General features: G+C 51.7%; 2 protein-coding genes across 3 annotated transcripts in view; both read right to left on the bottom strand.

Moving 5' to 3' along the window:
- Nucleotides 1–253: 253 nt before the first annotated feature.
- On the bottom strand, nt 254–6,291 carry TBR1 (T-box brain transcription factor 1). Its single transcript, XM_037398232.1, has 6 exons — nt 5,600–6,291; nt 5,047–5,201; nt 4,595–4,716; nt 4,053–4,211; nt 3,144–3,205; nt 254–1,097 (listed from the first exon to the last, which is right to left on the bottom strand). The coding sequence occupies exons 1-6, from the start codon at nt 6,289–6,291 to the stop codon at nt 254–256; spliced, it is 2,034 nt and encodes a 677-aa protein (XP_037254129.1).
- A 4,169-nt stretch (nt 6,292–10,460) lies between these two features.
- Nucleotides 10,461–14,043, bottom strand: part of PSMD14 (proteasome 26S subunit, non-ATPase 14) — a 48,972-nt gene continuing 45,389 nt past the window's right edge. For both annotated transcript variants that reach the window (XM_037396877.1, XM_037396878.1), the window contains 2 exons: nt 13,096–13,158; nt 10,461–10,884 (listed from right to left, as the gene is read on the bottom strand). In XM_037396877.1, coding sequence (XP_037252774.1) covers nt 10,786–10,884; nt 13,096–13,158 — 162 coding nt within the window. In that variant the 3' untranslated portion in view covers nt 10,461–10,785. The remainder of the gene's footprint in view (nt 10,885–13,095; nt 13,159–14,043) is intronic.

The following is a 14,043-nucleotide window of genomic DNA, read 5'->3' as shown; positions in this document are numbered from 1 at the left end:
CTACTTATCAGTGGGTCTCGGAGCGGCGGTGCCCGCCGCACCCCCGGGGCGCCGCCGGGCCGGGCGGGGAGCGGGGCGGGGGGGCGGCGGCAGCCGCGGCTCTGCCTCCCTGCCTGCCTGCCGGGCCGGGGCCGGGGCCGGGGCCGGGCCGGGCCGGGCCGGGGGTGCGGATGGGTCAGCTAGGGGCGGGGGTCAGTGCGCTAGCGCGGAGGAGTTATTGTGCAAAAGGACGGCGGGGCCGGGCGGGCCGCGCCTAGCTGTGCGAGTAGAAGCCGTAGTAGCCGATGTCCTTGGCGCAGGTCTTTTCGCAGTCCCGCTGGGTGAGCACCTCGCTCTTGAGGGGCGAGGAGCTCTCGGACACTGGGGTGTCCGAGGGGGAGATTCGCCTCCTTTTGGCCTGCTCGTAAATCCCAGAATCGGTGGAGTCGATGGACTTAATGGACGACGGCGTCTCGATCCAGCTGGAGTCGGACAAATCTTTGGGCTTGGAGTCCTCGGCGCCCGGCAAGGGGGACCGCTCGGGGGCCAGGCTCTCCGCCTCCTCCCCCAGGTAGGGGTTGCCGGCGGCCATGCGCGCCGCCGCCGCGCTGTTGGGCCAGCAGGAGAGCACGGAGCCCGACTTGCTGCAGTACTGCGGGGGGCTGCGGGCTCCCCAGCCCGAGGGGTCGGCGTAGTAGCCCAGCGGCCGCCCTGCGCAGCCGGCCGCCTGCAGGGGCAGCGCCTTGACGCCGGCGGCCGCGTAGGAAAGCAGCGTGGCCGCGTTGCCGGCGAAGTCGGTGGCCGTGTCGTAGGCGGAGGCGGCGAAGTCGAGGCGGTTGTTGGCGGGGGCGACGAACCAGCGCTGCGGCGAGGGGGCCCCCGGGTCCTCGGCTTGCTGTGGGGAGAGCAGCCCGTTGGTGTGGGGCACGCTGCGGTCGGCGCCGGGCCCCGGGCCGGCTCCTGCGCCGGGGTGGAAGCGGGACTTGGCGTAGTTACTCACGAACTGGTCCTGGAGGAAGGAGCCGGCCATGGCGTAGCGGGCCCCGGGCACGATCTGCGAGCGGGGCGAGTCGTTGGGGGAAGGCGTCAGCCGGTCCATGTCGCAGCCCGTGTAGATCCTGCCCAAGAGAAGGGGAGAGAGCTGGGTGTCCGCCGCAGCCCGGCGCGGCACCCGGCCGGCCGCAGCCCCGGGGGGGTTCGGGCCGGGCCAGCGGCCGCCCCATGGCGCTGCTGCCTGCCCGGGGGCCCGCGCTCCGCTCCGGGCTCGGCCTCTGCCGAGAGCCTTAACGGGGGAGGAGGATGGGGGTCGGCACGGAGAGCGAATCTTTGGGGACCGGCTGGCCGTTCGCTGGCAGGGCCGAGCGAGGGCCTCCGCTCCGGGCCGAGCCCGGCCTCCCAACGGCACGACATCCCGCGCCGTGACACAGCGACCGGTCCCGCCATATGCGCAACAGGCAACCCGGTCATCTGCCGCGCACGGCGTGAATGGCAGACTGCGGAATTATATCGGCTGTTTAACACTTATTATTGGGAGTCACAGACGAACCATCAACATCTTACCGAGTTTAAATTAAGCTAATCTTTAAACACCTACTGTAGGAAATGTAAAACCAGACACATCCAGTGTTCCCTGCGTGGCCTATATATAATTCTCCCATGCTGGGCTGCAATTTGCGATTATAAAAACTTTAATGGATGAATAACTACTATCTGTATTTAATTCAGGCTAAAACTGTGCTTTAATTAACCCTCCACGCCTCCTGGAATTTCTTATCCAAAATAAACTTGGCCCTTAAACAAATTCAACGTGCTAGACAACATTGAAGCTTCCCCCTCCCCCCGTCTCCTTTCAAGTGACGCCCTATAAAGTTGGGGTTTTCCTATTAAAAAGAGAAAAGCACTTGCGGCTGGGGGCGAAGGCCACGTGGCCTTCCCAAAGGCCATGCATCCTCCTGGCAGAGCTACCAGGAGAGGGGGCAGGGGCGGCTGCCGCCCTCCGGGGCACCACGGGCCGCCGGCCCGGCTCCCCCGCCACGGCCGCCGCGACCTCCACCCGTCGAGGGGGACCGGGCACAGCACAACTCGCTCCCCGAGGAGGGCCGGTGCTCGGGCCCCGGCCCCTTTCGCACGATTTCAGGCCTCGGCGTCGTTTCCACCCCTGGGCCAAGATGCCGCTGCTGGGGGTGGCCGGGCCGCTGTCGGAGCCAAGGGGGGGCTTGAGCAGGGGCTGAAGCTACGCGCGAGCACAGCCGCTGCCGGCCGCAGTTTGCAGGGGAAGCAGCGGGTTTCCCCTCTGGAAACCGCAGTCCCGTCCCGCAGTCCGAAGCCCGCAGCGGGGCAGGAGGCGCTCTGAGGCCGCCCGCCCCCCCGGGCGTGGGGGCCGCCCTGTACCGCCACCCCACGCTGGTCCGGCCCGGCCCGGTCTGGGCAGGGGCAGGGGGCGCCGGGCCGGCCGTACCCCGGGCCGGGGGAAGCCGCAGCCGCCGACGCCTGCGGGCCGGTATGTCGCCGTTGGGCTCCCGAGGGCCGGTAGAGGCGGCGGGGGGTGTCGGGGGCTGTGCCCCCCACGGAGCCGCACTCGGGGCGGCACCAGCCGCAGCTTCCGCCGCCGGCCGGGTCCAACGGCCGCACCGGGGCGCAGGGGGCCAAGGCGGGGGGGGCAGCGGCCGCGCGGGGACAGACCGCGATCAAAACTTCGGAGGCTTTAAGCTCCACCCAGAAGGAAGAGCTGGGGGGGGGGAAATCCAGCCCCAGACAAGAAAGACAACGACGAAATTTTCCTGGGGACACGGGCTGCGCGGAGCCCGGGGTGACGCACACCCGGCGGGCTGCTGGGGGACCGAGCCCCGGCTGCTCGGGCGCTGCTCCGGGAGCCCTGGCGCGCAAGCAAGGGGGAAACTTGGAAAGGGGCGCAGGGGTATGGGCCAACAACAGAACGGCCGCAAGTGCCAAAGCGGGATGTGGGCTCAGGTGCGGGCAGCGCGGCCCCGGGTGCGGAGGTGGCCGCAGGCTGCGCAGAGCTGCGCGGAGCCAGCCGGAGGGCTCGGGAAAAGCCTGGCGTGCCACGGTTCGGTGTGAAATGCAGCCAGCCCGCACCCCAAGGCTTCCCTCTTTGACATGTGTGTGCAGCCGGCAGAAGGGTAACAAAAATGCTGTTTACTTACGTGTCATAATTGTCTCGGAAGCCTTTTGCGAAGGGGTTGTGGTCTATTTTCAGCTGTGTGATCTGGGGAAAGAGGACCAGAGCGCACGTTGTGAAAGCCTGGAAAACACACTCTGCTGCAGCCAACACGTTTCTAAAAGGATCAAGCTTTACTCTAGTCGATCAAATTGCCTTTAAAGCGTAAAAAATAAAGCTTTGCCATGCTCATAGACATCACGGTCTAATTTTAAGATTTACTTTATTGTTGTAAGGAGAGCGATAAGAATTAACATTTAACCCCAAGTTTTAAGGCGTGTTAGTAGTATTCCTGCTGCATGGGCATGAATACTGAAATCCAGAAATTAGGCAAATCGTACCGCAGAACGGTAGCTAAGAGTTTACATTTGCATCGAGCAAAATAATTAAAGCAGGAATGCAGAGTGAACATATGTCATTTGAAAGAGGGGGCACCAGTCTGTAGCAAAGCCAGACCACTCCGAAACGTAGCCAGGCATTAACGAGCTTTTAATTTGAGGAAGTTGCTCCGTCACCCCCGGCGCAATCAATGAGGTTGTTAATTGATCTTTGCAGACTTAAAGCTTAAGCTAACAGCTTAACGGCTAACCGAGCCGTTTCCGACTGGAAGACAAATGCCGCGGAGAAGCGCCCAGCTGCGGGCGGAGCGGCACCGCTGCCGGCGGGACTCCTGTCCGGCCCAGGGGGGCAGCGCCGCTGCGGGCGGGCGAGCGGCCGCCCGGGGGTCCCGGGGCACAGGCGCCGCGGGGAGGGCCAGGGGCACGACGGCTCAAAGCGGGGAGCCGGGGAGCCCCGTCCCCCGGCGCCGGAGAGCCGCGGGGGGCAGCGGGCCGGGCCGGCCTCGGCGGGATGCCCTGCAGGGAGCGCGGGCGGAATGAAGCGGGGAGCTCTTTACATCGGTGTTCTGGTAGGCGGTGACTGCTATGAACTGCGTCTCGGGGAAGGTGAAGGTCTGCACTCTGCCCGGCTGGTTGGTGTCCTCCGTCCCGTCTTCGTTCACCTCCACCACATGCAAGCGGGGCTGGTACTTGTGGAGGGACTGCAAAACCACCATCTGTCGGGCAGAGGAAAAGGAGGGAGGGGGCCGCGGGAAGAGGAGGAAATGAGAGCGAGAAGGACCGGTAGAGCGATGCCCGCGGGCTGCTGGGCTCGGCCGCCGGCTCCCCGGGACGGCTGCGGACGCCTCGGCCGCGGCGGGCGTCGTCGTCAGCCCGGGTAGCGCGCTCGGGGTCGGTGAGGCCCGTGGCAAAATAAACGGGAGGGCTTCCTCCACCCCCACCTCCCCTTTTATTTTCACCTAACGACACGATCTAAAAAAAAAACCAAACCAACCAACAAAAAAACCCTAAAAACGCGCCCTTTCGAAAAACGGCAGGATTTTGCCCGAAGCAATAAAAAAAAAAAGTCTGGCAGAGCGTCTGCGTCTCCCCCACTGACCTGCCCGTTGTTGTTTGATGCTCCTTTATTGTTTGTAAGTTTTAGTTTCCCAAAGGAGATTTCCTGGCGCATCCAGTGGGCTCCCGTGTTGGGGGAGTCGGGGTGCATGTACACCCGGTTGCCTAAGCAAAACAACAAAAAACACAACCACATCACAGTTCTCGCGTGTACCCCGGCTCTGCCACTGCGGCGGCACACGAGGTCGAAGGACCCCGTTAAGTCAGCGGTATGTCACTGGCGAAACTCCCCTCCTTTTAACCGAGAAACATTAAAACAGCGTTTTCCGAACGCCTTTTACTTTCTCCTTCCACCCTCCTTTTTTTTTTTTTTTTTTTTTTAAAAGCATCATTGGCCTGTTCTCCTTTAAGTCGCCAGAGCCAGTCCACAAAGGCTGTAATTAATCATTCTCACCTACATATGTGTCGGGAAAAGTGTTAATTGGAGGAACTTGCCTTGTACATTGGTGTCCGCCTTGCCGCAAGGAACCCATTTGCCTCCCTGAAATCTCCAGTGGTTGGGATCCGCCAAAATTACATCCACAAAAATATTGTAGTGAGCCGTGGGGTCGAGACCAGAAATATTAAAACTTAGGAAAGGGAACATTCGCCTATAAAAAAGGAAAGAAAAAAAAAAAGGAAAGAAGGAAAGCAAGCCACCGGCAGCGACAAGCACACGCGGGGGAACCAGCCCGTTGTGCTTCATCCTCGCGGCTCCCGGTAGCGAGAAATAAAAATCCAAAGGAACTCCCTCCCGGAACGCCGGGCTCTCCGCGGGGAAGGGACGAGGACCGCGGGCACGGGGACCCGCGGGGGGGCAGGGAGGGCTGCCCGGCGGCGACCGGCACGGCGGGGACCGGCACGGCGGGGACCGGCACCGCCGCTCCCGGTGCCCGGCGCAGGGGCCCCGGCGGCGGGCGGGCGACTCCCCCCGGGGCGGCGGAGGCTCCGGGCGGCTCCCCCGGCGGCTCAGCCCCGACCCGCGGCGCGGGTCCGCGCGGTGGCTTACCTCCCCTGCTTCGTGATGATCATCTCCGTCTGGTGCCGGTGAAATTTCAGCCAGAGTGGCCTGTTGCACAGGTAGACCTGAGCCTTGCCGGGAACTAGCCCCGGCTGGGTGGAGGAGAACTGGTAGAAAGGTGCCCCTTGGTAGGAATGGCCATACTGCTGGGGGTAAGGGTAGCCCGCCGTGGGGTAGCCTTGCGGAGAAGAGTTGGACAGGAGGCTGTTATAAGCTCCGTTGGTGATCACAGGATGGTGAGCCATGTAGCGGCTGGGGCTGGCGATGGAGAAGGCTGGGTGAGCAGGTCCATGCTGGCTGGGGTAAGGGAACATGGTACTAGGAGCAGAGGCAGCAGACTGGGGCTGGCTGGACTGAGAGAGCAGATAGCGATCTGCAGCAGATCCATCGAAACTGTGACGAAGCTCAGAGACCCCGTCCAAGACGGGAGAGAGTTTATTTCTCTGGACGTCCCCTGGTGTGTCCTTGGAGTCAGGAAAATTGTCTGTATCTGACTGATTCGTCATCCCCCTGGTAATTTTTTTCAAAGGTGAACTTCTCTCCAGGTTGTCAGTGGTCGAGATAATGGGATGATCATGCAAGGCAAGCTCAGATCCGCCTGCATGTGGGTAACTGCTGCTCACATTGAGAAATTTCTTGGAGAGCATGATAGAGGGAGAAAGACAATGCTCCAGCTGCATAGCTCTAGCACCACAGTAATAACCCTTCAGTCCCTGGATCTGAAAGGGCTCCTTAGTATCAGAAGCTAGACATCCTGGGACCCTCACTAGACAGAAAGCACTTCATCCACCAAATGCTTCCCAAACGTTTGATTTACTTTTTTTTTTTTTTTTTTTTTTTTTTCCTCCTTCCCTGGGAGAAGAGATTGGCCAATTGACACTATGCAGCAATCAGGAAAGACTCACTTTTGATCTTGCTGCTTGTGGAGAGGATGAAACGGCTTCTGCCATTGGTTAACCGCTGACAGTAATTTAATTAGATAGACATTAATTAGGATAATCACCTGGCTCCTGGTCGCGACGATCATGGCAAATTGAAGGAGATGATTTTATTGTGAGATAGAAGGAAGGCGAAGGGGGAAGGGAAGAGTGTGTTTGCTGTAAGAGCTCATTATTATGTGACCTTTCCAGCATCTTTTTTTTTGTTGTTTTTTTTTGTTTTTCCCCGACTACGGCTGGAAAATAAATCACAAACCCCGCGGTTCCCCAAATCCTGCGCGCGTGCCCCCCGCCTTTGTGTGTCAGGCTGGCGAGCGGGTGCGGGGGTCTCCGGGGCCGGGCGGCCGCTGCCCTCAGCTCACCCCCGCCAGCTGCCTCCCCCCGCACCCCCCCCTCCCCGCCCCCGGCCCCTGCGAGCGGCCCCCCCGGCGCAACGCCCCCACCTTCCCGCCCGCGCCTGCTCCGCGGGGGCAGCGCGTCCCCCGTCCCCGCTGGCAGCGCCCGCGCAGCATCTCCCTCAAGTTCTGAAATAACCATCAGCCCCGCAGCCGAGGCGCCCTAACGTACTGGCCGCGGTGCTCACGGGTTCTTCAGCAAATAAATATTTTATCCGGGACCCGAACGCCGGAGATCATCAGCCAAACGACGCGGCAGGCAGCCCCCCGCCCGGCCCCGGGCTCCCGGCCGCCCGCTGCCTTCCCCCGCGGCCCCGGTCCCGCGGGCGGCGCCGCCAGGGGACCGCGCGTTTGTCGGGCGCTCGGCACCAGCCGCGCCCGGCCCGGCGGCAGCGCTCGGCCCCGGGGCGGCGACGGGGGAGCCCCCACGGCGGAGCCGCAGCCGCAGCCCCAGCACCCTCTGCCCGCGGGCGGCTCCGCAAGAGCCGCGGCCCCGGCCGAGCCCCGGCGCAGAGCGGCGGCGGCCCGGTGCGCGCTGCCGGCGGGACCAGGCCCGCGCTCCGGGAGGGGAGGGGGCCGGGGGGGCTGCGGCCGCCGGCGGCCCGGGAGCGGGAAGGGACCGGCCGATGGACAGCGGGACCCACCGCGGCGCGAAGACGCGCCCGGGGACGCTCCTGCCGCCCCACCGCTGCCAAGCACCGGCCTCAACTCCCCTTCCCGGGCCGGCTGCTGAGTGCCTAAGAGCCCCGGGTTTCTGCCCGGGGAGAAGCCCTCCTGTCCCACCTTCCCAGCATTTCCCTGAGCAGTTCGGACTTCAGGTGTTTTACAGATCGTGTCTCTTTCCAGGCGACAGCAGCAGCCGGCTTCAAATCCCGCTGATGGCTAAGGCAGCCCGGACCAACACCTACCAAGCCCGAGACTGGCATTGCATAACCCCCTGAAGCCAGGCTGAAACTTTGCAAACTCAAATCCAGAAACGCCTAGAACCAGGGTGACTTGTCAGAAGCGTATTTCAAGGCTCCTAACTCCCATGGCCATGTATTTTGCTGTTGCTTAACCGTGGGCTAGTGCAGTTAGTTGGTGTTTCATAGAAGCCAGCATAGACAGGCTCCCTGCAAAGAAATTATTGTAGCAAAATAACCAATAAAGCAAAAAAGCAAGCACTTCATGGTTACACTCGCAGTCGGGTGGCACAGCGCACACAACTTTCCATACTACACCTTCTCCTTTCAGTGCTCAGGAAATAGTTTTGTTAGTATCGGTTCTAACTAATGTTTCCGACGCTCATTTCACGAGCGTGCTCGCCCTTACCTTTCTGTTCATTTCAAGCAGGGAAAGGGAATGGACTTATATAGGCAGGAGATGGGTTGAAATGCAGATAAACCCTGGGAAACGTTGCCCTGAATTACAGAGCTACACCCATATAGATGCAGAACTGCAATGAATTCAGTGGTACGCTGCCAATCACATGGAAGTGCTAATATATGCCAAAAATCTTCAGCGCACAACTCCTAAACTGGTATAATAGGGGGATATGCAATGGCAGGTGGTGTTACAGAATCGTTATAGAAAGGAGAGAGGTTTGCTAATACAATATGCCCGTCCTTCATGCTGACAGGTGACGAGGGGTCAAGCTGCTAATGAAGGTCTGCTCCATTGCGGCTGGAGGCTCAGAAGGTGGCTGCTTGAAAACCTCTTTCTTTCTCCAAGATGGTACAGGGGCTGCTGTTTTTCAGGTTACTGCATGCACACATTCTTCCAAATCCTCTGTGTAGCTCCTAAAGCACTGGACAAAAAAGAGGAAAGATGCCCCGAACGGCAGCCTTTTGATTATTCATGAAACATCTTAGTAAATGGAAAATTGTGCCTCCAAGTCAAACCGAGGAGTGGAGAGAAAGCAGGGTACCACAGCACAAGCTCATACTAAAGGAGATCTGCATCTCCAGCAGATTCCCTTCAGCTGCCCTCTGCAAGATGCGCATTTGTCAAAATTGATTTAGAATATGCAGGACTCACTGGTTTGTCTCCCTGTTTATCCCGGCCTTTCAGGCATGTATACACTGCAGCATTGCAATAGCTTCTCTCCTGTTCTGCAATGCCATGTTACCCACGACCTGCCAAACTATGCCTCCCTCGTGGTGTTCCACGTGTGTGTGGGAGTAGATAGCGGCAGGGATGCAGAGCCCTGCTGGCAGACGAGCCCCAGGGCAGGTTCCCCTCTGCGCTCCTGCCCCATCTCACCTGGGGGTGCACACGGACACCAGCGAGGGTGGCCCGAAGGCAGCCTTCCTCAACCACACACAGGTTTTCAGTGCCAATCGCCAGAAAGCACTTCCATTTAACTATGCGCAGGCAAATGTGGTTTGGTATGTCTCCATTTTCCCAGTATGATATTCTACTGCCTACTGTGGGGGCAGAGGGAAGGCCATAAGGAGGGCAGCTGCAAAAATCTGCATGCTTCCCTCTGAAGTAAGTGCTTGCTAAATATACTTTGAAAAAGAGTTATTCTAAAATAGTAAATTAAAAAGCCTAAATAAGAAATTCCCAACAAAAGAAAAACCTTTGAATGGTAATGAATAAGTAAACAGAAAATTACTGGGCACAAAGTGGAAAATAAGACAATTTTATGGGCTATTTCTTCACTAAGCAAGTAAGAAATAAAATAAATCTAAAAAATAATCTTCAGCAAAAAAAGATGGTGTCTAGTTTAAAATATTTGCCAGCCACAATTGTTGCCATTTAAAAAAATAAAAAACAGTAAACAAAATATTGTGACACAGAATGAGAACATTTCTGCCCAGACAAAAGAATCAAATCAGCCTAAGTACCATCCAATACTTAAAAACCAATCAAACAAAAAATTGCAACCAGCCCCCTGCTCAAAACCCAAAGTCACTCCCCAAACCCAGTTATTTGGTTTTGCCTGCTTAAAACCAAGCAGCCAACCCCCCTTGCCCTCCTGTGAGTGTTTCCCTCTCTAGTCAGTGGAAACAGTTTTAAACGTCATATTCCAGTTGGGACTCTTTCCATGTATTTATATATATGGACATCTCATGTACGTTCTCCTTCACAGGAGGGAGGGTTCATATAACCTAGAACAGCCTCTGTCACTTTAACGCTTATTCTCAGAATAGTGCTATTTATGACACCACTTGTGTGAGTTGTGTGATTCAGTTATCAGCATAACTGAATTCATTTTCTTAAGGTCAATTGTCTTCTGTGGATATTAGGGTCTGAATAGTATTGAAAGAGAGCTGGCAGAGGAATTTTCAGCATTTTGTTTTTTGTGCATCCTCAGAACTCAGCGCTACTACAATTTCTTATTTTATTTTTCATTTTTAATCTCAGTGAGAGTATCTGATAACCAATGGGAGCCATATTTCATTAGTTTTCGCTGTCCTAGCAATTAATATCTCAGTAGTTTTACAGTGGCTAGAAATAAACCTTTACCAGCACTCTTCCTGCACTGTTAATTCCCACCGTCCTTTCTCAAAAAAGACCTTCCAGAACGTAAGACATGTTTGTAAATGTATTTTTATTATGTTGCAACAATCAAAATATATATGTACTACTGATTTTTCCCCCAAATATTAAATGACAGTGTAATACATTTTTGCCCACATTGTGTTCTTGAATGCTTTGGAATCTGTAAAGACCCTGACATAAAGAAACTGAAGCAACTGCACAATTAGAGACTGAAAGGTGTTATAGTGCTGCACTTACACTGCAAATGAAGTCAGATGTCTCTGCTTAATCAAATATAGCCTCAACAGTCTCTGTATTGTGAGTATTAGAAACAATAAACAAATATACACAGAAAGCATCACAAACAGTAAATTGGTTATTTAAATACAACTGTATCCAACATAGCAGCTAAACACTGGACAATGTTTGAGGTCATCAGCACATCCACATGCTCTTCTAAATGACGTTTAGGGTCCTGAAATACAAAGGATGCCATGAGAGAAACACCTGAAACACCTCTCTGAAGGATTTAATTCACTTCTGATCTATTTAAGATGACTACAAGTTAAGGAACACAGGCCAGTAATGCTCCTAAATTTTCCATTCTAGCAAGACCTAGCAAATGAGAGAATTTTCATGAATAAGATTTTATGCTTTTTATTTTTATTGTATTTATCACTCAGTTAAGTTAAGGATAGGTTTAGGAAGTAAATTTCTGTCCAGCATCTGAACAGTAACCATGACAGCTGTGAGTTTTAAGGACAACACACAATATGTGGAATTTACTATACATCTCACTAAGGCCAATATTTTAATGTTGGTTTTGGTACATTTCAATTTGTTTTCAGATCTTTGTACAAATGTGTGTTCTAATCCTGTAAAGACTCAAGCATAATCTAAACGTCTTTGAATAGTTGTGTTGACTGCAAGAAAATTAGCATAGTTATACCCATTAAAAAAATGAAAAGAAAAAAAATGCACAATGCTGTGTTCAAATGTTCTGAAAAACTCAGTGTTCTGAAAATACACATCCCCACACACTATTACTCAATTAATATGAGCATTTGCATAGAACGATAAGATTATTTCTGGTTGAAAACCATACTTATGCACTTCTTCAGTTTCAGAATTGAGATTAACTAGTTAAACTCCAAATACTGCAAAATTACCAGGCACATTTAAAAAACACCTCTAAACTTTACTGTAGTAGTATTATAGCAGCCTTGTGTGTAAAGAAATAAAAATAAGGAAGACAACAATGTCTGGGAATTTTAACTTCTTAAAAAAAGAATTAGTCAAGATCTAATGAACCCATCTAAATTTACCTAAAATTGTAATAGAAAATCTGTGAGCTGTCCTTAAAGAACTCATTTTCAAAGATCATATAGTTCTCCAATATCCTCATCTGTTCCTAGCAAATTATGCAACCTAATAATGTAACATCCCTGTTGTAAGCTAAGCAGCTGTTTGTTTACAAAGCTTTTAATGTAAGTTGCATGCAAAATCCACATGGAAATTAACTGAACCATTTTGTAATTTTAAAGGAAACTTAATATTTTTATCAGGAAAAATAGGTTTGTTTTTTTCTTTAAGAACTGTATCAAAATAGATTTTTTTTATGTATACGTAATGATTTAAACAACTAGTAAAGCTCAAGTTCTGTTTGAGATGACATCAATAACCCTTAAAATACAACCCTACTTACACATTTTATTTCATATATATATTTATGTATGTGTAGGTGTGCATAAAGTCCATTGTTCTGAATGCTACAGAAACACCCGAGTGACTGAACAATAGTGCAGATGTGTTGTGACATAGCTGCTAGAAACTGACACATAAAAGCAATCCAGAATCCTTTGAATTCTTCTACTGCTACTAGCCATACAGTAAATACTGGTTCCTTAAGGACACAATGGACATTTTTAAAGCTGTTTCTTGTTCCCATTGCCCTTCTTGAATTTGAGCACAACCTCTTACAAACTTGCTTTGCTCTCTTCTCACTCACCAAAGCCCATTTCCTCAACCTTTATGTTCAGATCAAACACAGAAATAGTTTTTTGTGGAATCTTCAATAAAGACATCATATCCTGAACATTGCAAAGGAGTGGATGTTTTCAGTTTCAGCGATGGTCCTAAACTGTTTTCCTTCAACAGCAATACAAAGCAATGCAGCTTACTTGCATACGTGTGTATTGGAGGGTAAGCATTGCCAGTGTGTTCATGAACTGAGGATAGGGGTGAGCTGGCTCTTTAGCCATTGTATAAAGAACACTCCTACCTTTTTTCAAGTATTAATGTTCTTTAAAACTCTCCACAGTTTTGGCCTCTCTGACACAGCCTTGGATATCTTTATGCCTCTTCTTGAAAGCAGTTAAAAACAACAACAACACCCAAACAAACAAACAAAAGAACCTGAAAAAGGGAAAACTACCAAATCTTAACACTGCTCCTCAGCATGTAATACAAACATATGTGTAACACGACTTGCAGATATTCTGCTGATTACCTATAGTCAAAAGCCTTGTTCCTTACACAACAATCTTCAACAAAAATAAATTCACTATTGAAGTGTTGAGAATCTCTTGCAGATAGAACTAAAATCACCTACGCACATGTAAAAAAATTAATATTTAGAATGAACGAAGCATATAATTCCACCTCACTCTAATTCATCACACCTCACCTGCTTGCCAACATTTTTTATTGCCAGCTGTTCAGGTGTCATCTTATCTTCTTCTTCAACAGCCTGTGAAAGAAACACAGAAAAGGTCAGTGTTTCAGATTTCATTTACTTTTTCCCCAAGCCACAAGATTCTCAAAATAAAATTCTCTTTATAAAAAAAAAAAAAATCAAACAGCAACACATTTCAGAAAGTCAAAAGGAAAGGTACTTCAGCTTTTCAGCCGACGTGGTTTTAATTACTAAGTGTTCGTGCAGAAGATCAAGGCAAATACTCATGAATGGTTTTATTTTCTTATATTCACAAAACTGTTTTTAAGCAAAAATCTTAATTGAGCGGTATCAATAAAGATAGTTGAAGACAGCTGAACTAGTAAAGCAGAACCAAAAATAACATTACCTACACTGTTTCAACTGCTGGAGATTTCATCTCAAATTTTTATACTGTTTAAAGTCACTTATATTAATACATTTTAATAATCTTCTGTTGCCTTCAAACACAGTGTTTTATAAAGTAAATCCGCTAACTTAACTAGAGAAGGCAATACTGAATTTTGTTTTTAAGGACTTTAAGAAGTTAAAAAAATAGCACTCATCAAGTATGACTGACATACTTACTACTCACAATGCCTGTTGAGATCTAGTATTTATAAAAAATATTTCTAAGTTTAAGTGCCAGTATTAAAACTGTACAAATAACTTTGATTCTTCTTTCTTACAACACCGATAATAATTTATCTTAAAAGATCACTGAATTGGGCTCTAGAATGCATTCCAAATATTATCTAGCTACTGGAATAATACAGGTAAATAACGTTTTTTCTACTATACTGGTTAAGTAGTCCTTAACTGAAGGAATGAATAATACAATTAACTACGTATTTTGATCTACAGGAATCTTCTATTCTCTTCACGAAGTAAAAATACAAAATTGATGTGATTACTTGCATT

Source organism: Falco rusticolus, chromosome 8, assembly GCF_015220075.1.
Source record: "Falco rusticolus isolate bFalRus1 chromosome 8, bFalRus1.pri, whole genome shotgun sequence".
Lineage (NCBI taxonomy): Eukaryota > Metazoa > Chordata > Aves > Falconiformes > Falconidae > Falco > Falco rusticolus.
Note: the sequence above shows the minus strand (reverse complement) of the source record. Positions and strands in the feature narration are given on the sequence as shown.

Excerpts from the sequence above, each read along its gene's own strand:
- TBR1 (XM_037398232.1), bottom strand. The coding sequence starts at position 6,291 with ATGCAGCTGGAGCATTGTCTTTCTCCCTCTATCATGCTCTCCAAGAAA. Across the intron at positions 5,202-5,599 it reads ATCATCACGAAGCAGGGGAG|GCGAATGTTCCCTTTCCTAA; the intron begins GTAAGCCACCGC and ends CCTTTTTTATAG. Across the intron at positions 4,717-5,046 it reads GGCGGACACCAATGTACAAG|GCAACCGGGTGTACATGCAC; the intron begins GCAAGTTCCTCC and ends TGTTTTGCTTAG.